Below are 26,546 nucleotides of genomic sequence, written 5' to 3'. Positions count from 1 at the left end.
TTTTATCATCCGGAGTGATTAATACTTGCACATGTCAGGCTGTCACTTCTAACACACTATCAGATCAGTACTCCATGCTGCATGACCTTGGGGTGTGATCTGAGCAGATCTCACAAAGTCATCAGGGCTGGGCTCAGTCAGAACTTGACTAGGTGACTTCAAAGGAACACCAGGTGCAATAGGAAATGATCCCGTTGGCGCAGTACGCGTCTCTCTTCTCTCTGCCTCAATAAATTAAACCATTCCCAGCACATGGGCTAAAACACAGCTGGAGATGACATTTTGGGAGACTAAGACAAAAATACAGGCTCAAATAATTTTATATGATCCTATTTTATTTTCGTATTGGAAAGATTAGCTCGACAGAGAATCAAAGAATTGTTGAGGATGGAAGGCATCTCGAGATCACCTAGTATAGTTTCACTGTTCAGTTAGGATCAGCTACAGCCAGTTGATGAGGATCATGTCCAGTAGGGTTTCAGATATCTCTACAGATGCAGACTCCAGTCTCTCAGGATAACTCACTCCAGTGTTTTTAACCATGACAGTAAAAAAGTGCTTTATTTTGTTTAGATTTTATTATTTTTAATTTGTGCCCATTGACTTTTGTCTTGCCAGTGGGCACTACTGAAAAGAGTCTGGCTTCCTCTTCTTCATTCCTTCCCATCAGGGATTTTAGCAGGTTTATAAGATCCACCGGAGCCTTCTATTCTCCAACCTCAACAGCCATAGCTGTCTCTCCTCTTATGAAAGATGCTCCAATCACTAATTAACTTTGTGGTACTTCACTGGACTCCAGTAAATCCATGTCTCTCATGTACTGGGGAGTCCAGCAGTGGATGTAGCATTTCACATGTGGCCTCACCAGTGCTGAGCTGAGGGGGAAGGATCACCTGGCTGGCAATGCTTTGCCTACTGTAGCTTCAGAGGTGGCTGACCTTCTTTGCTGTGAGGGTGTGTTGCTGGTTCATGTTCACATTGTTGTTTACCAAGGTCCTCAGGTCCTTCTCTGCTGAGCTGTTTTCCAGGCAGCTGGCCACTAGCATGTACCAGTGGCTGGGTTTATGCTTCCCCAGGGGCAGGACTTTGCACTTCCTTTCTTGAACTTTCTGAGGTCAAAAATGATTCTCCTTTCATAATTCCATGCTGACTACTACCTTCCTGTCCTTCATGCATTTGAACAGGGTTTCAAGAATTAGTTACTCCATTATTTTCTCAGGCATTGAGATGAGGATGACCAGCCTGTAGTTCCATGGGTCCCCTTCACAAAGAAATAACAATCACTTTCTTCCAGTCTTCAGGAACCTCTCCCAGTCACCATGACCTTTCAAAGATAATCAAGAGAGTCTTCACAATGACCAGCTCCCTTAGCACTTACAGGTGCAACCCATCAGGTCTTGTGTCTAGTTTGCTTAAGTGCTACCTAATCCTGATCCTCCTCTGGTGAGGGTAGGTATTCTTTGCTCCAGACTTTCTCACTGATCTCAAGAGCCTGGGACTCATGAAGGCCATTTTTACTGATAAAGACTGCATCAGAGAAGGTATCAAGTGCCTTTGCTTTTACCATGTCATTTGTCACCAGGTTCCCTGTCCCCTTCAGGTGTTAGCTGATGTTTTCCTCGGTGTTTCTTTTGTTGTTCATGCACCTGCAGAGTCCTTTACTGTTGCTCTTCACATCCTTTGCCAGATTAAGATCCAAATTGGCCTTGGCTTTCCTAAACCTATCCTACAAGATCAGACAGCAACTCTGTACTTTTCCTGGGTCACCTGCCCCTGCTTCTACCACTTCCTTTTTATGTCAGAGTTCAGTTATGAGTTCCTTGCTTACCCATGCAGGCATCCTGCCACCTTTGCTTGATTTCCTACTTGTCAGGATGGACTGTTCTTGAGCTTGGAGGAGGTGATCGTTGAGTATCAAGCAGCTTTTCTAGACCCCTCTTCTCACCAGGGCCATAATATTTGGATTCTTCCCAGCAGATCTCTGAAGAAGTTGAACACTGCACTCCTGAAATCCAGAGCAGTGACCCTGCTTTTTGCTCTCCTAACTCTTCTTAGAATCATGAACTCCACAATTTCACAGTCACTGCAGCCAAGGCAGCCTGTGACTTTAATATCCCTGATCAGTTCTTCCTAGTTTGCAAATATCAGCTTCAACAGAACACCTTCTGTTGGCTCCTCAATCATCTGAGTCAGAAGGTCAATGCACTCTACAAATCTTTTAGATTGCTTGAGCCCTGCTGTTTTTCTGCCAACAGACGTCAGCTATTGATATATTTCATATTGACTTTCTGGCTCCTAATTTTAACATCAGACTTATTCTTTATTTCCCTTCCTAATATGTGTAATGTTTACTACAGAAAATAACTGTATTTTGTATACAAATATATAATTTGTATTCCTGTGATCTATAACAGCACTTAGTTTGAGGTACTAACATGGTTTTCCTTACAGAACCCCAAACTGCAAATGCATTCATTCTAAAAATATCCCAAGTCATCATCTGACAGGTAGAAAATCAACTGAATCATTGAAAAAGCAACTTACAGAAGTTACTTTGAAATACTTGGCACTGGTGGGAATCACATGCAGGTAATTTCTGGTCCCACCTAATACTCTACTTATTAGATCATCTTCAACCACAAACCTTATTTATAAAGCTTGGCTCCCCAGCCAAAACTGAGGAGTGTTCTAATTTAGCATTCAATACAACTGACTTCAAAGTTCAGCCCAGAGATAAATAAAACTTATCTCGGCATTTAAAAATCTGCAGAGCATTTGGGCTTAGGAATTTGGCCCAGAATTAATTCAAACAGGAATAATTTAAGACAAATGCATTAAAAGAAGCTGATGTTTAAACAGTGTGATTAAATGCAGAAAATAAATTTCCTAAGAAACATGGTTAGGATACTCACGTGTAGTTTCAGTTCCACGAAGGCCCTCACTAGCAGCATTTGAGTATATAGCAAATACAGCTATCTGGTATTCAGTTAAAGACATCAGGTTTTTCAGAACTGTTGTTGACACACTTCCATCTACCACAACCTGTTTAGAAGAAAGTTCAACTAAATATGCATATGGCAAACTAACAATATTGATATCTAATCATTAAATCTCTTTTTCAAGTGGTTTTTAAACTAGAATCTAAGAATCAGTGTGCTAGATTTCAATTCTAGCACATTTGGATTTGCTACTGCTACCTTTATGTAACAGTAAGGCAACTGAAAAAAAAGAAAAAAGAAAGCAAGTATGTACATAATTCAAATGTTTAGCTGATATATAAGTAGCTATTCAGAATACAGGAACCATTCAAATAAAGTGCTTGCAATGCAGTTTAACTCTGTGTATTGGTCACTTTTTAATATTATTTCTACACCTTCATAAGTATTCCTTTGGGACTATATATGTAAACACTGTACTACAAATTGACATTACTGCATATCCATGCTAAATGCAATGTTTCTACTGCAAAAAGAAATAAAATATATCTTTAATAAAATCCTTTTGCTCTTTTGCATTTCCATTCACTTTTGTGAGTTGCCAGCCAAAGCCAAAAGCTTGTTCTACTGCATTTTTTGCACATCTCCAAAATGCCTCTAAGTCCTATGCAAATAAATACCTTGACATTTTCAGCAATCAGTTGTAGACATCCCAAAATATACATCCATATTTTCTTCCTTTTATGTATCTCTCTTCTTAGAACCAAAAATGCGTCTTACCATCAGTTCCTACCTCTTCTGTTCTTGTAAACAGAATGGTACAGGGGAAGTTGATAGATTTGTTTCAAGTAACCATATGTGTAAGCAAAAATGCAGGCACTTAACTGAAAGTACAACTCACACCATTCCCCAAAAGTACTCCCATGTTTATAGCACATTTACTTTAAATTGCATGACAGATAAGCAGCCTGGCCACTACCTAACATTCCACTCCATCTTATGTGTCCATATCTCTTTTTTACAGTGTGCTTCACGTTCACACAGGCTATTTTGTGGTAGATTTAAGTAAGACCAGGGATTTTCTGTCTGGTTAGTTCTTCCTGCTGTATTATAAACTTCTGGGAAGCTTGTACTCATATTACCTCCTCTGGTTGCCCTCCTCGAGTGGGATAGTACACAACTCTGTATTTTTCCACTTTGCCTGGTGCATGGGTCCAGCTAACGCGGAATCCTCTAGCTGTTACTTCAGATGTGACCAAATCCGTAGGAGCCCCAAGCAAAGCAACAATTGTTCCTAGGTTAGAAACAACATAGTTTATTTATTTTTTTTATTCCTCTCTGCAAAATATATATATATATTTTGTTTTCTTGTATTTATTGAAGCTCCAAAGATCTCTCCTCATCAGAAAATCTAATGCCAATCAGAAAATCTACTGCCCGTTCATATTATTAATTCTCAGTGGAAACAAAGAACTAACAATATGAATGAATACTGCACAGAGTTTTCACTGGGACTAAACCTCCCTTATATCAAAGAGGCAAAAATACAAAACTAAACCTTCCTGCCCTTCCTCCCATCACTCTTTCAAGCCCATTCTCTTCCCTTTTTATTTTTTTTCAGGATGTCTTCTTCCCAGTCATGAAAAACATGCAAGTTTTAATCTCTCGTGTTCCTTTGCACCTTTGCAAGTTGGAAACTGATATGCTGCCTGTCAGCAGATTGAAGAGATGTAATAAATAGCCATCTTCTCTGGCAATCATTCCCTTCCACAAAGATGCCTCAACTCTGTATGTTTTTTCCATCCTTTCCCTCTCAATTTCCCAGTTTACTGCTTATTCGCCCCGCAAGACACTGTTAATATTTTGTATTTATTCCAGTTTCCAGATAAATTAAAGAGTGAAAAATGCAGTGAAACCTGACTAATACACATTTTTCACTGCACAGGTAGGAATACGTGTGAAAGTCAACTTTCCTTACTGGTATATATTACAAGCATATTGAAAAGTCACTCAGCAGTTCTGTGATATTACAGAATCACAAACAAAGCAATATGAACAAACTTCAGTGAAGCCATTCAGAAAGAATTTCCTCTGGTATGACTATTTCTCTGACAAATTGTGGAATTTTATCATAGATATTTCTTTTGTTCAGAAAAACAAAAAATTATTGTAGTCAGAGAAGGCTTTTTTATATATAAGAACAGTGTTCTCCGCCACCACCTTTTCTTATGCTCTGAAATATATTTTAGAAATGTATTAAAGAATAAAGAGGAAAAAATATATATCATCAGGAAGGGACAAAGCAATCTTAAAAGTTGAAAATTTTGAAAACTTATGAGACAATAAAAACAGTGAGTTAGGAGATGGAAAGCACAGCACAGACATAACAATTCCATGTGCAGCTGTTAAAGTAATTCATCCCCAAATCTGTGTGTTATGATTTTTTTCCCCTTACCCACTACTTGGAAATAGATATAGCAGAATGAACATGTGTAAATATATATATATGTGTATATATATATATTTGTATTACAAAAAATCATAATATTTACCACTATCAAAGACAAAGAGCAAAAGTTCAAAGCTATCAAAGCAAGAACAAAGCATAACTTCCTAACAATATACCTTCTTGTAAGCAAAATAATATACAGCTTGACATAAATGCCAGAAGCCAGCTTGGAACTGCAGGTATTCAGAATAGGATTTTGAGCTATAAATTCATACTAAATTACGTTAGATTTCATTTCTTATTCACCTTTGATTTCCTTTTCCTGTTCCTCTACTCGTGAGCACACTGTTCTAGTAAGACCTTCAACAATAGTGTGCATGAAGTTGAAGTCAGCAACGTTGTAGACATGTGTGCTGTCAGGTTCAGAGGCAATCTCTTTGAGTTCATTTATGTCTGCATTCTTCACACCTTTCATTAGAAAAAAAATAATAAAATATTTGCAACAATAACAACAACAGAAAAGCTTGCATGCACAGGCACTCATAAAAAGTGATTTTTTTTTCCATTTCTTTAATGACCAACTACGAATACAGCTCTGTCGTTAAGATATTACTTCAAGAAGTTAATTTCTGCCAGTGTACACTATTTTTTCAGCTGTCTCTTGATAATGTATCATGCATGTATCATGCTAAATTCATGTTATAGTTTCATGTATTGGTAAACATATTAAAGGTTTAAAATAATGATTATACTTAAGGCATGCAGATAAAAAAAATAACAATTAATGCACTGGGTAACAGATACAAATATACCAGAGTTTAATGGGACACTGTATGTGGATATGGCAGAATACCCACCAATAGCAAACAGCTCAATGCCAGCATCTCGTAGGTTTTTAGCAGGAGGGATAACATCATCCTGGGACTTCCCATCGGTGATCAATATGCCAATTTTAGATACCCCAGGCCTCGCACCTGCTTCAGGCTTAAAGCTGTTTTCCAAAATGTAAGTTAACGCAAGACCTAAAAATGGAAACATTTTAAAAGGGAAAAACATCCATTATTTTTTTTGATATCACAGTGTTTATATTTCCACTCAATTTAAAAACCCTGAGAAACCTTTTAATAAAGAATGATTATGGAAAGAGAGCTTATTTAATAAAGAATATATTCCAACAAGCAAACTAAACGGCTGTGGTGACATTTCATTTTTAGCAGCCTTTTGATCAATCAGTGTATTTTAAATGGGCAATGGAAGCCTAAATTGACCTTCCAATGAATTTATGATTTTTCCTTTTTGCATTCCTCCAATCATACTAGAGTCTCTCTGTCCTTCTCTCTGTCCTTTGTCCCACTGCAATCACTTCTACCAAAATAAGGGCTGTTGAAGAAGAGAAGGATAATCTTTCAGATCCTTTCTCCCCTTTTCTTCCCTACCAAATAAAAAAGGCAAAAATTTACTTGAGGGCATGCTTGCGTATTTGAATATGTCATTCTCCTGGCAAGACAGCCAGTATTACTAATAACTACTTTGATGATAGTGGAGTTGCACTGAGGCTGTATTTTTCCCAGGGTGACGGGCATCCTCCATTTATCTATCACTGAGTATCTTCTTGGGTTTTAATGCTCTAACTACCAAAAGGTCAATGGAAATCTAAAAGCCCCAGGTGGTCATTTGAACAGTTACTATTGCCAGTTGTCAGATATTAGAACAGCATTCTTTCCTTCCCCAGAATAAGCTTTGTGCAAGAACAATACGAATGGATTTTGCATGTTTTCCTAGCAGGTTAAAGATTTTACTTCAAGCACACAGAGTCCACGTACACTTTGCTTTATGATTAGACTGTCCTGACTAGAAAGATTCCCAGTGAAGCCAATGAGACAAACACTTCAGAAAGACTTCACAGACAAAGCCATTAGCAAGCTGCAAAATAACCATGCCTTTTAGCCTTCACAAGAAGATACAAAACTTCTTAGTTCATGCAGCAAGATGTGTTTTTGAACAGAAGGCTAAAATTTAAACATATACTGTGCTATACTGTACCTGTTAACGTATTCCCTCCTTTATATGGTAGATTGCGGACCGCATCCAACACCGCATCTTTTGTGCCGTAGGCATTCAAATGCCATTCAATGCGAGGATCACCACTGTACTGGGCAAGACCTAATGTACCAGAAAATAAAGTACTGCATTAGACAACACAGAATTTTTTTTCTGAGTGTCTGTACTTTACATACTTGGTTACTAACAGCTTGCTACTGTAACAGGAAAACTGTACTGCTTGATGCCAAAAAACCTGCATTATGTTGTTCTTAGTGGCAGCTCCTCCATTTATTTTCAAAGCCTTCCTTTCAAGTGCTAAACTAAATAAATGAGAAGGATCACGCAACGTTTTCAGAGGTTAGTAAGATTCCAGAAAAAAAAAATGTTTTTTTGAAAAAGAACATTTTTATTTAATATGTTTTAGAACAGACTAAAATGTAAGTAGCAGAACAGAAATGTAACATCTGAGCCAGTTAAAACCACCAGAAGTCATCCACTGGCACGTTCTTCCTTTCAAAATTAAACTGTAAGGATTTGATCTAATGCTGATTGAAGTCAGGATGGCTTTTTCCACTTTTTTTTTTTTCCACATTAGAGTTTGCTTAAGCAGAGTACTACAGTAAACTGTGAATAATACCTTCATTAATGTTGGAAATATTCTAGTGGTATTACTCCTATTGATACAAGTGGGAGTTCTAGTTGTTTGCTATTAGTGAGAAAAATTAGGAAGAATCTTGCACAAGCAAGCAGCATTAAGCTGTTAATGATCTTGAAACCATAACGTTTTTTACATTGCTGCAGAAGCACTAAGAAAAACCATGATACCTTACCTACTCTTGTTTTCTCAGATCCCACATTGAAAGCAGAAACCAGATTTTCCAGGAACAGTCGAACAAGTCTGAAATTGAATCGGCCGATACTCCAGGAACCATCTACTAGAATCACAATATCTGCAATAGCTGGAGTTTTGCATGTAAACAGGCTTCCTGTAAATCATTAAAATGAAAACATAATCTTTAATTCAACAATAAAATTGCAACTAAATAAATTTAAAACTTCTTCCTCCCAGTAAGCTTAATACCTAAAGCTTTCTTCCAAGGGCAAAGTGAAAAATAAACAAAATCCCTAAATATATTTGTCCCAAATCTAGTAATAGAACACTTTGGCCATTATCTACTTTGATTATTTTTTTTTAGGTTATTCAAAATTACTTTTGGGAGACCCACAAAAAAAGTCTAAAAACATGATTCTTCAGAAAGAATAAGTTAACCATCATATAATGCAACCAAACCAGTTTTCATTTTCATTATCAAGATGAATAATTCCATACATGGTATAGAATTCATGACCTTTAGGTGTAGACAACCCAAAGAGTAAAACTGAAAGTCAGTTAAATATGCTGTATTAAACCTAAGTAGGATGCACTCAACAGAGCAAAGTTAAAATATAGAGATTCAAATTCCCAATCTCTATGTTAACTAGCACCATATAAAGACTGAGTCAAGTGCCTCTCTTCTAAATGTATGAAAAAGAAGCAAAAAAAATAAAGGAACAATAAGAAATTAACAGAAAAGATCTGATGAGAATCACCAGAGATGCTTTAGGGTTTAGCTTACCAATGAAGAAATCAGAGGAAATGGGTGTAGAGTTCAGACACAAATTTCAATATAAGCCAACAAGAAGGCTTTCAGGGAAACAAATTCCTAATAAATTGAGAAGTCTAAGAAAACGTTCCATGTTCAGTTAGGGAAAATGACTGGAAGGCAGGGAAGTGGAAGGTATACCATGGAAGAGTGTAAGGAAAGGTTTCCATAACCTCAAATAGAATAGCCACCACCTACAGGAGTAGCTGCATGACTGTAACAGTAAGGTAGTGTATGAAGGGGAAATGAATGATGTTATGCAGGTACACCAAGCAAGAACCTGTGTTTGAACTCTAAAAATAGCAAACCACCTGCAAGACTGACTACAGAACAAGGATGGAAGCAGAAAAGTCAAAACAAAGCAGGTTAGTGGAAAAGGTCTCATGCATGACCAACCATTTAGGCAGGAAAAACACGTCCCTGAACACAGAAAAAGAAACCAAGGCTGATTAGTGAGGTAAGCTGCATCTCAACTTCCATCATCAGTCTCCTCAGGGTCCACTACATAAATTAGCTGACTAAGGCTATTAACATCAAGGGTGATATACTGACAGCAATGACCAACAGAGTAAAGAATTCTTAGAAACAAACTGATCTTGAGCACAGATGCTCAACAAATAGATTTGTTGAGAATTATCAATAAGATGTCCAGTTATTTGCTCCTTTTGAGGGAATAAACCACATGGTTAGCAACTCAAAACTTTAACATCAAATTATAGTGACAATCTTATAATTAAAAATGAAGTGATAATCTCACAGACAAAAACAATCTGATGTGCAGAAGGACTTAAAAATTATTAGATTCTTACTGTAGTGTAAATCCACTGACCAGGAAACCCAATCCATAAATTTATAGTTAATATCTTACACATGTGCTAAAAATGTCTTGAAAAGAGACAGGAACATTTCCTACGTGCAGTTAGCAGTGTAGAATGAGTTCTAAACACATGACAAAAATTCCACTTACAGAGATGCCAAAACAAATATTTTATTTTAGTTTTTACAGTACAAGACAACGCTATTTGAATTGGCAACACATTGTAAAATGTAAACACTGGGGAACATTTAGTAAGCATCACAAAAATCTTAAATTGGAGGATAAATCCAAAGGAGGTCCAAATCTTTCTATCATTGAATTTAATAGGAAAAAATCCATTGATTTCAACAGGAATGAGATCTGCCTTTTTGTGATTTAATAGGAACTTACTGGTCATGGCAAAATCCGTGTTTTAATTATCTTTGCCAAATAAACTTCCTGTTAATCAGCCCTCATCACTCACAGCATTTGTCTTCATTAAGCATAAAGTTCAATTATGCCATTCTCACACTGGCCATGACTAGCTTCTTAAGCTTCAAAATAGCTATTGGCAAAGTTAACACTGCTCAACACCAGCAAGGATGACAGAACTGGACCCCTGATTCACATCCAAGCAGCTGCGCTGTAGCACAGATGTACCTTTTCAGTATGATCCTGGTAGTTTAATCATATAGCCCAATGAGGAAAACAGGATTTGCATGGCTGTATTTCCCTTCAAAACTAATAAAGTCTTAGGCTTACTACGAAACCCGGTTAGTACCCTAGGTCATACTCTTTTCATACCAACAGGTTTTGCCTATAGGGCTTCTTTAATACTGTAGGTATATCTTTGTGAATAGACGTTTTTATTGGTTTTAGTAAACCCATTCAGTGCAGCAAAGGCCGAAGAATAAAGAAAACAGTAACAGCATTCCTTTCAATACTTTATTTCCACGTCATCAGATCAGTGCAGATAGCATCATTCAATTATTTTGGTTAAAATAGCGTGTGTGGTTTAATCCAAGACTGTACTGCAATGCCACAGAATGTGAGAATATGATTCTTTCTTCGTAGAGAGCAGATACTTGTTGAATCTTTTCTGCATAAAACTTTTAGGTTTTGTTACTTCTGTACACCCACTATTTGCTTATGTTTTCTCCTTGTTGTACTTAATAGAATTGTAGAAAGGTCCCTAAAATGGAATAAACAACAGTGAGATATTAAATAGAACAACATGCTGTATAGAAATCTTTAAAACCTGCTAGGAACACAAACACCATATATCATCCCGGTTTATAAAGTTATTCTAAAAGACACAGTGTGTAGCAGCTAATTTACACACCCCACCGAGAAGAGCCGGTTTCCATTAACAGCTCCAGCAAAAGTCTTTTTCAATAATCTCTTCAGACCACCATACAGAGTCATGGATTCCTATGGTGCTGGAGGATAATTATGAACTTTTCAAATATCTAAACAAAACTTTAATGGTTAGTTTTCTCAAAGACATTTCTTGAACAAGGATGACAACATATAATTTCATATGAAAATGCTTCCAGAACTCAGAGCTTTAGCCCACTACAAACTTCAACACTGTGAGCAGGTTGTGCATATTTTCCTTTCACTCATTTATTAAGAAAATAGTGGTGAGAGAGAAGGCACCGCTTTCCTCTGATGTACAGAATACTCACCAGCTCCAAGAGTAGGGCAGCAGGGAGGTAACCTGTTGCCTGATTTTGTAAAATGTTTCCTATGATTCAGCATCATTCTACTTCTAATTCAAGTGCTGCATTCCACAACAAACAGTAACAGAGGCTGCGATTTTTGGATTAGAGAAAATGACAGAAACACAAACATCGTAAAGTCAAGCAAGCTCCATATTTTACAGCAGCAACTGTCTTCACTGCATCTGCCTGCCATGGGTGGAGGAGTTTCTTGGGGAGAAAATAATAAATTCATGATCCTTCCATAACAAATTTACAGTCTTCCTAGTGTCACTTGGCAAAAGGAATTTGCCATTCTGTCAGGCAGTTCACTGAGGAGGAAGGCGCTCGGTCTGCTCATTTCCTCATGAATGAAGGGAAGACATTTAATGTGCTTAGAATTTCTCCTCTGAAGACACCACCTATGAGGCTCACAGCAATGTATTAGGAGAAGGTCTTCACACAAAACCTGCTTCAGTATTGCCAACAGCCTTACCTTCATCAGAAAACATGGATCTTGCTGCCTTTATTTCAAGGAAATCTTTCAAAGAATAACCAGCAGTGAAGGAATTTTGCATCTACCCAATGAAGTTCCCTGCCTTTGATCTCTCCAGGCTCCAGACGTTAGAGATGATTCATTTGCCTGCATCTCCAACGCGCAAGTGCTTATTGAACTACCAAGACTCATTTCAGAATTTGGCTGCCAGCGAGGCCAATGATGGCAATGCTGAGAAAATGGTCCAGCTTGATCCTCCTGAGACAGAGGGAGAGTTACTGGAGCATGCAAAATGTGACCCCTGAGACAACCCGTTGAAGGAAATGGAGAACAGAGTCAGGGCTGGGAGGGGCTCTGGCAGCAGTGAGGATGCACGGAACAAAGCAGGGTCTGCAAGCTTCTGAAAACACTGGCACTGCCTCTCTGAGGCTCCGTTTTCAACCTACTGTTATTCCCTTCTTCGCACATGCACTCAGGGAGTGAGATAGCAATGTCAAAAAAAGAAGCCTAAATAAAAAATAATACAAGCCTTACTAAGAAACAGACAGAAAAAGTATGATTTTTAGACTGGAGTAGTGGCTCTTTGACTCTTAATACTACTAATCCTTGAAAGTTCTTTGAATGGCAAAGGAAGAAGCCGCAAATACAGGCACTGCTACACAGGAGGACTCCATGCCTTAGAAGAACCTGTTCAGTTTGCATCCAGCTATGATACGTTTTGCAGAAATATATTTGATATTTTTCCTCCCTTTGGTCCGAAACTCCGTTCGCATTTTCAAGAGCCAAAACACACACTTCAGCTAGGACAAGTGAAGACTATAATTCTTACTGAGTCTGCAATAAGTCGTTTCCTTTCTCGCTCCCTGTCACAGTGGAAAAGGCAAATAATGTTAAGGAATATGGTTCAAGTGGAGGTCAGTAATGATACAACATGAATGGGAGACTCCTTCACGGAGTAACAAAGCACAAAAGGCAAGACACTTGACAAAAGTGAATAGAAAATAGCTCAGTAGTGTCCGACAGCACCACAGTTGAGCAGCAGCACCACTGAGGACAAGGGCAATATAATTCCACAGCAGCAAAATGTTACTTCTATTTTTAAAAAGGGTTAAAAAATAGAGGGACGTGGAGCAGTGTTCAGCTCCAAAATGCAGCAACTCACCAGTTCACGCTTCTGACACTGATATTATTGCACTGTGCTGGTGATATCATCATTGCACTTAGACCTCGGTTTAACACATCCCATATGTCAGGCTAAGGACCAGACAAATGCATACAGCACAAATGCTTCTCTTTGAACTGGATCCAAGCATAGCTTGAATCTGAAGAGCTCAAATGCTGGAACATCGTTAGGTTGAAAGAGCAGCCCAATGAGGTCAGAAGCTCATCTCTGCTCCCTTAAAAAAAAATAAAAATCAACGCACAAAATAAAATAAAGCAGCCAGCCCTTTCCCATGCACCTTGCTCTGTTCCAGAAAAAGACTCTTGCCCAATTGGCAGCCCTACAAATTTCTTATTTTGGAGAGTTTGAATCTTAAGGTCTGTTGTGTCTAATCATGTTTGGAAGATTTTCTTTTCATTTGACTGTTAATGCTGCAGTTCAATACCTGCTTAACAGCAATTTGCTTCTTTCAAGAAGTATGCAGCCATAAATACATGTCATTATTTAAAGTATGCCTTTTGAAAATAAAGTGACAACACTCATTCGCAGTAGCTGCCAAAAAAAAAATAAAAATAAAAATTAATTTGTTTACATTAAATAGCAAAAAATCTCAACTGTGAGAAAAGGAAGCATAAAGCCCTTTTCTATGCACCTTTCCATGCCCACTGCATGACAGCTGGACTTCTGCAGCAGCAAGCCCTATCTTACAGAAATTACCAGAGCTTTCTCCCTACACAGCATTGTAGAACTTTCTTCCTATACCCCAATGTTTTAATTTACTTGAGAGGCAGAATAAATCTGGAGAGAGGCAGATAACTATGAAACAAAGTGCCATTTCTGACTGATAGCACTGACGTACCTATGTTTCCAGCAGCTTGCCAACCAAACTCTATTTGTGTATCTTGACAGAAAAATGAGTTAAGAAATCACCCTGTCTTTTAACTGAGAGTGCAATACATTTGTATTTCTCTTCCAACAGGCAACATGACAACAGAGAACAAAACACAGTGCTGAAATCTTTCCTGAAACTGAAGGTAAACGTGGCAAGACATTATGACCATTAAGCCATAATGATTTACAATGGAGATGTTCCACAGGCCCTCCTATGAAGCACATGAAGCTAAAGACACTCGTCTGCAGATTACAGTGATAATTCCCCACTTCTCTTTGCTCTCAGTCCTGCATCTGTGAGCATTAATGTTTTAAATGAAACAGCTGTCTCAAAGTCTAAATGACTTTTCAAGGCAGAGAACTACATATTTTTATTACTGTGGTCATACTTATCCACCACTCCTGTGTCACAAATACTCCATCATTTGAGTTATTTTTCCCTTTGGTTTAGTGAAGGGTGAAATCCTTGAGACCATTTTCTCTGGCTATATCTAGAAGGCAGTGAATCAGGGGACTGCGGACAAAACCAGCGCTCAGAAATCCTGAAGGTTAATTAAGCTGTAAGTCCAAATCCCTCTAAACCATGATAAAGAGCTGGTCTGTATCTGAGCTTGTAACTAAGATACAGCTTTAATGTATCAGGTAAAATGACAGAAAGAGCCTGCCTGAGAGAACAAACCGCAGCTCTACGAAGGTCATTTACCCAGACCTCACTTTACAGCCCAGCTCTGTAGAGCCAGGTGCACAGTATGTTGTGGCCAGCTTGTTCCAGGAGAAAAAAAAAAGGGATGGTGGAGTAGAGTTACAGTACAGAAGACCTTCAAATTCAAGTCCCTTGTATTACTCAAGCATTTCTTGAAATGGTATTAATGTAACCCATGTCTATGTTTGTATAAATAAATATGTGGGATCTTCAGAAGTGTCACTAATTTTGGAGGTCATGTGCCAACCTACAAAAGCCTTGAATGAAATTCCTGCCCTGTCAAATGTAACAATTCCTCCTTTGCCTATTTTACAAAGGTGTCTGAGTGAACACCCTATGCACAGAAACCACAGGCACCCAGAACCACAGTGTGGGGAGGTGGGAAGGGATCTCCTGTCAGGTCAGGTTTGGTGTCTCCAAAGATGGAGACCCCACAATCCCTCTGAGCAACCAGTGTTTGACCACCATCAGAGTATAAACATGCTTTCTCATATTTTAATTTAGAGTTATTTCAGTTCCTGTCCACTGTTTCTAGTCCTTTGAGTGGACACTACTGAGAAGAGTTTGGCTCTGCCCTCTTTAGTCCTTCCAGTGAGTATTTCTACACAAGGTAAAGAACCCCCTGAGCTGCTTTCTCTCCAGCCTGAAAAGTCCCAGCTCTCTCAGCTTCTTCTCACCAGAAACATGCTCCAAGCACTTTTTAATTGTTTCAATTAAAAAATGAACTTTGGTTCTCTTTGCAGGATTCCCACCCATAAATCCATGCCTTTCTTGTCCATCCCAGCACTGGACCCAACAGTCCTACCCAGGGCAGGATTTTGTAGTGCCTTTTACTGAGGTGCGCGAGGTTCCTGCTGGCTTATTTCTATGGCCTGAGGGCACTCAGGACGGAGCCCAACCATGCTGGTAGATCAAGTACTCCACCCATTTTTCATCATCTACAAACTTGTGGAGGTACCCTGGGGTACATCACTAGTGACTGGCCTCCACCTGACCATCATGCAGGCAGAGATCACAACTCGCAGGGCTTGGCAGTTCAGCCAGTTTTCCATTCACCCCATTATCCACACACCTCCCTCACACCTCATCAGTTTGTCTGTGAAGATGTTATGGAAGACAGACCTTGCTGAAGTCAAAGTAAACAGCATCCACTCCTCCCCTTCATTCACCAAATTAGTCACGTCATTGAAGAAAGCTATCAGCTTGGTAAGGCATGATTTCACCTTCATAAATCCACGCTGATTACTCTTAATCACCTTCTTGTCCTTTATACTTTGGAAATGGTGCCCAGGAGAATTTGCATCATCACTTTTCCATGAATCAGGGTGATGCTGCCTGGCCACTAGTTCCCTTGCCCTTCTGGAGGACAGGAGTGACATTTACTCTCTTTCATGTGTCAGAAACCTTCCCCCAGTTGCCACAACCCTTCAGAGATAATTGAAAGTGGACTTGCAATGAGATCGGCCAGCTCCTTTACCCCTTGGGGCATCTCATCATATCCCATGAACTTCTGTCTGTCAGTGTTGTTTAAATGTTCCCAGACTTGATTCTCCTCCACCAAAGATAAGTCGTTCTCACTCCAGACTCTAATGATTACATTGCATATGGTATTTTTTGAAAACATTGTCCAGAAACAACCTAAATGATCAAAATCTGTAAGAGTGAATTTAAAATTTATGCTAAAAAAAAAAAAAAAAGAGAGACAATTATTTTAATTCATTCAGTCAAATCAGTGGTTGATACCCAAAGTACGCAACTGCTATGGGAGCTATAAAAACCAGAGTGTCTGAACTATCGCAAGGTACAGATTGTGCTTAGACATCTGGGTTTGTTTTCAGTTTGGCCATTAGCTTGTTAGTAACTTAGTCATAATCAAAACGAAACTGCTGACCCTAACCTAAAACCACATACTTCAGTACACACACTTACATCACCCTGCTGCCTGAAGAGCAGGCTGAGGGCAACCATATAAAATGCATATTATTTATTAAAATAGTTCAGTGGAGCTCAATAGAGGATCTTTTCCAATGTTTCCAAGCAATAATTGTTCAATATTTAATAAATAATTGGTCAGTTGTTCTTGCTCAGTTTTTTTCCCAATAAATAATAATCATTGCATCACAGAGATATAATTACAAGCTATTAGGTCAGCTTTAGGGTTTCCCTCCCCCCATCTGTTTTCCATTCCCAGATTAATAAAACAGTAACAGTTGCAAGGCTGGCAAAGGACCTGTGATTTAGCTGAGACAAAACATGAGCTTCTGAGTGTCATTCTCCTTTTTTTTTAAGATATCGCCAAGCATAACTGCCCCACCAAAGTCATAAAAATATCTCAACCAACCTCTAACAGATACATCATTATTGCTTCCAAGTGATGTGTTATTACTACTTCTGAAGAGAACAAAGAAACACTAAACATTACGAAACTCAAGGCAGAAACATCTGCCACAGTTTGACACCACCTGCCTGCCCCCAAGGTATGGAGCTAAATTTCCATGCCGAGTGTGAAAGGTGTTGGGGGCAGGGAGAGAAGAGACGAGATACGGGTGATATTTCACAGGCCACAGCCAGTCTTTCTGCAGGAGTTACCATCCCTTTGCTCACAACTTCCAGCTCTCCTCCCTCCGTCATTCTTTTTAGATCAGTGCAAAAGACAAGCAAGTTTATCGTGTATTTTCAGTGCTACATAAACAAACAAAAACCCTCCTGAGGCTAACATTTACGCCTAAAACAGCTGTTTGCACCACTGTGTAGACCTGCTGACTTCTTGGATGCAAGGAAGCAGAATATGCTCAAGCACTGGTCCCTGGAGGACTCCAGGAGAGCAAGGTGAGAATACCACGGCTCCATTCACTGGGGAATAATGAGCCAAAAACACACACAAAGCCCAGCAGCTGGATGAGGAAAAAGGTCTCTCTCATTTTAGCAGACAGACGAGCACAATCAGCACAGATAACCAGACAGGCGAGATGGGTGAGAACATCTTTGAGGAGGGAAACAAGGACTAATAAATTCTGTTTCAGCTCCTAACCAGCACCTTTAAAACCAAGAGGCACGGCTCTGCTGTAACACCAAGGCTCACTAAGCACAGGGCACCAGGCGAAGGGTGCTGACACGCAGACAGGCCAGAATCAGAGTCCTGCATCACCGGATCGAGAAGGAACGCGGAGACCCTCTGATTACACAGTGAGGGTGGCAGTGACCCTGAACTCATCTCTCCTGCTTCACGTTGATCACCAGCGTTGGTATCAGATGAATGAGACAGGCTGTGAAACAAGACTCCCCTCTCAAAGTGGTAAGGAACAGCCTTGAAAGGGAACTTGTACAGCTAACAGCTCAAAAGAAAAGACTTGGCACCTCCTCGTTGTATTCAAGACAAGGCCATTTCAAGGATCACAGTCCCTGAAAACAGATACTAAAATGTTATCCTTAATCTCCTGTGTTGTTGTCCTGAGCATGGAGCAATGCAGGTTGTTCATCAGGGTACTCAATGCAACTGGAACGTAAATCCACGATACAGGAATCTGTTGGTGAATGCCTCAGTCCCTTAGGATTGCAGCTTTCTTACAAGTCTTCATCTTGCACTTCAGCACTTATTAAAGAAGCAGAGGGTGCTGATGCAGTCTGCTACTGCCTCTCCAAACCTTTATTTTTATTTTTTTTTGGCTCTCCCTTCCAAGATTGCCACACAACATTAAAAAAAAACGTCCGGAGTTTCAACACGTTACTATGTAGCTTCAGTTTCAAAGACCAGGTAGTGTCTTTCATCAAAGACAATCATCACTCATGATATACAGAGATATTTACCTAGCATATACAGAGTCATGAGCAAGCCTACAGACTTCAAATTGTGGCATTATGAGAATTCATGCTGCCACAGGATGAACTGTTAAGGAGTGTCTCAGCTTAGTAGTAACACAAGTATTTCAGTAATGAAACATGTCAACACAGCCCTGAACCTGGCTGAAGGTAGCAGTCTCTTGCTGCCAGCACAATCCAACCGTGCCAGCACACTCCGTGGATTGGAGGGATGCTCAACAGCTAATGACCTGAAGAGATGAAAAGCAGCCTGAGAAGAGAAGGAAAGCCAAAGCTTCAATTATCAGTCACTCAAGCATGGGAATTGCAGTCTCCCGCTTCAGGTAAGAAATGATTGCACAAAGAAGCCAATGCCCTGAGGAAAGCTACCAAAGAAACAAAGAGCCCAGATGGGAGGGTGTTTGGTTGGTAATGATTCAGACTTACCTAGAAATATGTGATTTCCTGTGCTGAGATATGAGGATACACGTCTTGTAATTGAAGGGTTATGAACCTGAACACCCTGATACTACGAACTAGATCATTTTACGGCGAAAACAAAACTTACTTTAGGTCCAAGATAGGATGTGTCTCTTTTTCTACTCTGACAGAATGGAAAGAGAATTATAAGGTGTGTTGTTTTTTTGTTTATGACCATGTATATGAACTTAATGAACTGACAGAAGACGAGCAGCAGAGCTAAGACGAGGAGCCAGGAGGTAAGTGGGATCCCTGCGTAAGAATGGAGGCTGACCTTACCTGCTAACACCAAGCTTTTCCTTCCCTGAACAATGCAAGAGTTTGCCTGACATACACAAATTAAGGAATATATCCAGCAATCTCTGTATTAATACACAATTTCAAAGCAGGCTAAGGTAAATAAATGAAATAATTCACAATTTTACAGATGTTGTGTAAATAGACAAAGCAGTTACAAAATATGAGAGACCCTGTTAAATCAACCCCCCCCCACACACACACACACATATTTCTCTTTCTCTCTGATCCTCTCTTTCCTTATCTCACTTCAATCAGGGATTCCTTCTGCCATGGTCAAAGTGCATTTCTCAGAGCGAACCCTTTCCCAGTTCCACCCTTTACAGCTACTTTTGGGTTTTCCCTTTCCATCCTTCTTTCCCTCAAGAACATAATTCTCTTATGCAGATGATTGCAACACATTTACAAATAAACTAATGGCCCTTTACCCCTCGTAGAAATAAATGCTGCAAGGTGTCATCTCTCAAACTCATCTGCATATTTTTCCTCCTTGACACAACAAACAACAAGAACTGCCCTCTTCCATAACCTTGCTTCTCAAGTGGCCAGCAGAAGCCTACACTATAAGAAATATAATTCACGCAGACATCTAAGATGCAGAAATAGCAGAGTTCATCTAACTTGATTGAACCCAGTTCCAGCCCCCTGCCATGGGCAGGGACACCTCCCACCAGCCCAGGCTGCCCAAAGCCCCATCCAGCCTGGCCTTGAACACCTCCAGGGATGGGGCATCCACAGCTTCTCTGGGCAACCTGGTCCAATGCCTCACCAATCTCAGAGTAAAGAATTTTTTCCTAATATCTAATCTAAACCTATGCTCTTTCGTTTAAAGCCATTTCCCCTTGTCCTATCCCTACACTCCCTGACACAGAGTCCCTCCCCAGCTTTTCTGTAGGCCCCCTTTAGGTACTGGAAGGCCTCTGTAAGGTCTCCCTGGAGCCTTCTCTTCTCCAGGCTGAACAATCCCAACTCCCTCAGCCTGACTTCATAGGAGAGGTGCTCCAGCCCCTCGATCATCCTTGTGGCCCTCCTCTGGACTCAATCCAACATTCCCATGTCCTTCTTGCGCTGGGGGCTCCAGAGCTGAACACAGCACTCCAGGTGGGGTCTCAAGAGAGCAGAGCAAAGGAGAATCCCCTCCCTCGCCCTGCTGGCAATGTTGCTTTTGATGCATCCCAGGATACGGTTGGATTTCTGAGCTGCAAGCGCACATTGCTGGCTCATGTTGAGCTTCTCATCAACCAACACCCCCAGGTCCTTCTCCTCAGGGCTGCTCTCAATGTCCATCTCAGTACTGATATTTCCTATCAGGTTTTCCAGTAGTGGGAGGCAGGAAGCAAGAGTCTGCTGAAGAATTGTGGCCAGGTCTATAAAAGCATTGCTATTGAAAAAGGAAATCCAAGTTGCAAGTAGTCAAAGGATAAAAAGGCTTAGCTATGTCCTCCAGAGATATTCATAGGACGAACTCTTGGAATAAACACTGATCATCCAAAGCACAGTGAGCTAAACTTTCCAGAAGGTAAAAGGGAGTTTATTCAAGAGTTTCCCTGCAAAAGAGTCCTTCTGGATGTCCTCCAGTGACTCAGAAGGAGTTCCAAATGTACAAAGCTCTTCATAGTGGCTCATAGGTTTACAGACTATCATGGAAACTGAAAGGATGCCTCTCATCAAATTCCACCTGGCTTGGACGGGATATCCTAAATTCAAAGGTCAAAGAAAGCAGCGTTATATTCTGGTAAGTCTTCAACTCCTGTTTTTAACCAGGTATTTGCATCAGCTGAAGTTGAGGAAGAAGCCATCTCTTGCGTAGTAGAAGTAGAAACCAATCACTGTCTAAAGCAGCCACCATGCCTTGCCCACCTAGCAAGGATGGGGGCTGCAGATAGAGCTGCTGGGCAGGTTCTAAGTGAAGTCTGGAGCAGAGATCTTTTAGCACTACATCAGGATGGTGATCTGACCAGCAGTGAAGTCACTGACACACCAAGGTCCAAGCGAGAGTCTTATTGGCAAAGACCAGATGGGCAGGTGCTGTTTCCATTAGCAGGAGCTGAGATGAATGCATCATGGATCCTCCACTTGAGCTAAGGTTCAGTAGAAAAAAGCCTTAGATATTATCCAAATGTAAAAGTGAGAAAGATCAAAATGGGGCTATAATATTGTTCCTGTGGCTGAGCAGTCTCAGAGTACTGAGAAGAGTGTGGTGAGGGAAGCACAATTAAAAACGCCTGTCAACGTTTTGTGGTGCTCCAAAATGTCCTAAGAGTATGGCAGCATGATCCAAGCACTTCCCAGTCTTCTCAAGGGATGCATGGGGATCTGAAGTCATCCCCCTAAAGGTACATGGATAATAGATTCATTTTTATGTTGATATTACCTTTAATTGAGCAGCAAATGTTACAAGCAGGTGTACACCACACACACAAAACCTATTCACAATCAGGTCAGCCAAGGGACTTCATCTTACTGCTTGCAAGACGGTGCTGAAAAGTAATTTTTCTACTAAATTACTAAAATATTCCACTAGTTGCTAACCACAAAACTCAAAAGTAAACTGAAAAAAAAATAAAAAAGAAGAAAAAAGAAAAAAGGGAGTCCTGAAGTAACTATAACAGCCTACACAAAACATGTGTACCCAGTTTGAAGGCAGCTAAATGGCAGCAAACACGCACCCTGCTTCACACACAACAAGGTGATGCATCCACATTCCCCCTACAGATGCTGCAAAGGTGAAATGTTCAAGTCTTGGTATGATGTATATACATCCTTTAAGGATGTGCAGGCTGTACCCTAATATTTAGACAAATGCAATCACTAATTCTTAACTTTATTCTTCAATGCAAACTTTAATTTACACATGGCCAAAAATGAACCCTATCATGCTGAAGTACTACACAGTGTTTAAAGAACTTTTCACATCTCCCACGTAGGAAATGCATCCATCTACATGCTGCAGTATCTAAGAAACTAATGCTAAAAACTAACAGCCAGGGCCATGTATATACTTTGTATTGGGGGATATAGCAGACATCGTTGAGCTAGCTAGTTCTGAGCAGGCTAGCACATATACCAGTGTTGTGGATGATACAACTGCACCGCTGTCAGCTTTGTTGTAAATTTGGCTGCATCTAGTTCAAGCAACCCTTCAATATTATACTGCACTCCACTGGAACAACAATAATAATAATAGTTAAGTAGAAACTTGATCAAAAACTCATGGCTTATGAAATACTAATCACAGAATTATGAAAAGCTACAAGATACGTCTCTGGCGACCTTGGGCTTTACCTACTGTGCAAGCTCAGGTCAAAGTAGTTCAGTGTTTGCCTCTTGTACAAGTCCAGCACAGCCTCAGAAACTAAACGTTAATTACAGGGGTATCTTGCTGGTACCTTCCATGATCAGCAACATATTTTTGTAACTCGTGCTTACATCATAGCATGGTCTAGATATTGGAGTAGGCATTCAAAAACAGGAAAACACAGTCTTCCAGCATAGTTCTGGGTCTGCTAACACCTCTCACATAAGAAGGAGGTCACCACCCACATGGTATACGATAAAAAAAAAAAAATCTAAAAAATCATATTTTTCTCTATTGCTCTGATTGCAGTTGGCCACATGTCTTAAAATTGGATGAATGTATTTTGGGACCTGGAAATAAAAACTGAAAATGAACTGGTAAATAGGTCAAAACAGGTTAAACTAGGATGAGAGGTTGTATTTTACATTTAAAGAAAATTCCATTAGAGCATTAATCCTGGAATCACAGAGAAAGACAAACGTCTCACAGGCTGTAAGACTGCAGAGAAGGAAAAAAAAAGAAAAAAGAAAAAAAACAACAAAGAGGAGTAAAGGGGCAGGAAAGAGAAGACAGAAAAGAAGTCATCCACATTAAAAACCACAGACAAGAAACACAGCCCATGAACAATAGTTTTATTGTGCAATGAAGAAATGGAATTCCCTTTCTTCCATCTGCTGTGGTCATTCTGGAGTATTAATTTACCCTTATACAATAAATCCATATTTTTTGCCATCTTGGTTCAGGCTTCTAATCCAGTTCCAGGGAGAGAAATATAATGCATTCATGAAAATACAAGTGAACCTACAGAGTATTAGGCTATGTGCTTGCCTTCACACATGAAGGAGCGCAGACCTACAATGCCAGTTGGAAGAACCTGAATAACACCCTTACAGGGTTATTCCCACATCCATCACAGAAGAGCCATCAGCCCATGGTCCTGGGGTGAAACCATAATGATGACCAAAGGAAAGGCTTTTCAGAGCACCCTTCGGACTGATGGGGTTACTGCCTAGGAGATAATGAGACTTATGAGATGCAGGAAATAGTATTTGGGGATTGTCTAAGTCTTAGCATGATAGGTTTAGGGGAGGAACCAAAGAGAGGGAAAAAGAGGGATCAAGGTAATTTGGGAAGGAACTACCATGAGAAAATAAAAAGATAAAGTAATAAAAAGGGTCTCTTCCACATATGAAGGTGGCTGGTTAGTACACTTGCCTAGCCAAGCCCTGTGCCACAGAGCTTGTCCCATCTTCTCATTAAACTCCTTTTGTAATTAATTTTCTAGGTGAGAAGCTCTCTATTCTGTGTGCATGGCTGTAGGTCTAAATGACAGCTACCAAAGTCAGGCACACGAAATTGGGTGACTTACGGTCTGTGATGCCAACAAGTGGAACAAGTGAGGCCTAAATGCCAACAAATGCAGCAGGCATGGCAGGCCACAAGCTCTCGTGCATCCACGGTGCCAGCAACAGGAGAAGCAAGGGTGCTTCTTCTAGGTGTCAGCAGGCTAAGTGGCTCAGAAGCCATGTACCAAAGCAGCCCTAAGCCTGGGCCAGATATCTGTGTGTCCGTATGAGACAACTGGAGGAGCTGGCTACCAGAGGGACTAAGAAGTCCAGGTCTAGAGAGATTTTGGCCTGGAGGTCAACTGAGACCCAGCTGCCTGGGCGTGTGTCTGTCTGCTGACGCAAATGGAGATCCAGGGGTCAGTTACCAGAGGGATCACATTTCCCACTAACAGGCTTTCATCCTGATCAGCCAGAGGTGAAGAGGCCACTGATGTTTTTGTCAGTGTGAACCCTGTCTGCTTTTGCTCATGCTGACCTTTGTGGCCGGACATGTATTTATGCATTTTACTGTACTTATCAGGACTACTTGCTCAGCTTTGCTGCTGGTTGGATGTGGGGACATGGAGCTACAGCAGCGCTGCTTGGCTATATTGGGCTGCTGGATCCCGTGAGCCATAACACGACACAAAAAGAACTCACATTGAAAGTGGGAGAGGGAACCCAAAAGTAAGGTTCAGTAAACCTTACTTTTAGCCTCAGATTGCAGAAGCAGATTAGCGTGCAAGACTGAGAAGCTGCTAAAGACTATATAAGAGGAACAGAACAGCACTGGGGAAATATACCCACACAAAACAGTTATGATCTCTTTCTTCTGGCTTGTCATAATGCAAAAGCTAAAGTGCCCTCTGGAAAGCTCAGGGAAACACTGTTAATAAGGCCAATTAATTACAGGTTACACAAAGACACAGTTAATGAGTTCTGTAGCCTCAGAGTTCAGTAAGCAATAAAAAAAATAGAAAAGTGTCATAACTAAACCCAACATTTGCAGCAACGCTAGCCAGGATGAAGTGAGTAAAACTTGGAAACAGCCAACGGAGCAGGGGAAGTTCAGAAGGTATTCATTCCTGTGGCTTCGTCAAATACCTCATGGCACTAATTTCACACTGTCTAGTAATACTTACTGAAGCATCTGACATTAACTAAGACAAGTTAATAAATTAGATGATGAGTCTTTTCTACCGAGAAGCATGTTAATATACTTCTCTGTGGACTTTTTCCAACGCTCTTTAATACTCAAGAGCTACAGAGTGAATGTCAAGGCTCACCTGCAGAGGTGATAGAGGTACTGGAAGAAGAAAGCAAATCAGAGTATTTTTCAAGTTTACTGCTCCTCTTATTTCTATCACTATCCAAAGACCAGCGTGACCCCACTGCAAAAGCTATTATAAGACACATCAGATACATATGCCGTGATATTTTGAGGAATGATATGCCTTTTGCATTGTCTGATAACGTGCACAGCAGTGAAAGAATGAAAAAAAATATTATAGAGAAAACAGGGAAAGGGTTGAGGCAAGTGGTTAATATTTGGGGTTGTGTTTCCCACTAAGTTTTTCATTATTATTATTTTAATTGGCAATAAATTAAGTAATTTTTTCACAAGTCAAGTGTATTTTGCCTGCAATAGTACTTGGTAAACAATCTCCCTGTCTTTATCTCAACCCATGAGCTTTTTCATTCCTGTTCTTCCTATTTTCTCCCCATCTTCCTGGAGAGGGGAGTGATCAGGCACGTAGGTTGGAGTTTGGCTGCTAGCCTAGGCTAACCCATGCCAACTCACAAATAACCCCCCCAAATGAAGTTTGCAAACAAAAGATAAAATTGGCCCTTACTGCTTTGTTGTTTTCATTGAAATGGTTGGCTAAAAACATTTCAGACACACTGAAACAATATAAAAAGAAAGGATATAGTCGTATACTTGCCACAGGATATAGTCAAAACTCTGATTCTCCCTTCCTGAAAGGGATTTGATTAGAGAATCACTTGCAGAAGCTCTATGAGAAACTGTAAAACATCTGAGAAGGCAAAGAATGTATTAACTCCTTTCACTGTACAGAAAGGAGCTTTGTACATGAGGGAATTGAGTACTTGAACCTTGGCACCTCTCCAAATATCAGTGCATGCTGAATGAAGCTGAGTCTGTGAACTTTATCTCAACAGAGAGAAAGAGAAAAGGCTTCTGACATGATTGAGTGCAGAGCAGCGATAAATCACTGTGCTGAAAACTGACAGGTTCTGAAAAATATAGGAAGAAGATTCAACACTTGAAAGTGGTTGTTCAGAAGAGCTAGAGGAGGTTTCTGGAAATCAAATATGAAGTTAACATTAGATGTATGAGTGCTAGACATTAAAGGTGAATTAATTTGGCACAATGACATTACTGAATATACACGGGAGGTTTATTTGAGATAAGAGCACAGTACTTAAAGCAGGAAAAAAAGGAGTCAATCTTTTCAAACTACTTGAACGGGCAGTACGCAACAGATGGAAAATTTAATCCGGGTT

At 40.1% G+C, this 26,546-nt stretch overlaps 1 protein-coding gene across 7 annotated transcripts in view; it reads right to left on the bottom strand.

Moving 5' to 3' along the window:
- Positions 1-26,546, bottom strand: part of COL14A1 (collagen type XIV alpha 1 chain) — a 124,216-nt gene that overhangs the window by 78,123 nt on the left and 19,547 nt on the right. For all 7 annotated transcript variants that reach the window (XR_011093177.1, XM_068672571.1, XM_068672569.1 and 4 more), the window contains exons 6-11: positions 8,259-8,414; positions 7,429-7,548; positions 6,243-6,407; positions 5,692-5,853; positions 4,079-4,230; positions 2,913-3,042 (exon numbers count right to left, since the gene is read on the bottom strand). Coding sequence is in view for 6 of the 7 variants with exons in the window: in XM_068672571.1 (XP_068528672.1) it covers positions 2,913-3,042; positions 4,079-4,230; positions 5,692-5,853; positions 6,243-6,407; positions 7,429-7,548; positions 8,259-8,414 (885 nt within the window). In the remaining variant the exon portion in view is untranslated. The remainder of the gene's footprint in view (positions 1-2,912; positions 3,043-4,078; positions 4,231-5,691; positions 5,854-6,242; positions 6,408-7,428; positions 7,549-8,258; positions 8,415-26,546) is intronic.

Source organism: Anas acuta, chromosome 2 (genome assembly GCF_963932015.1).
Source record: "Anas acuta chromosome 2, bAnaAcu1.1, whole genome shotgun sequence".
NCBI classification, from domain to species: Eukaryota; Metazoa; Chordata; class Aves; order Anseriformes; family Anatidae; genus Anas; species Anas acuta.
The sequence above is the reverse complement of the archived record's forward strand: the minus strand, read 5'-3'. Positions and strand labels throughout refer to the sequence as shown.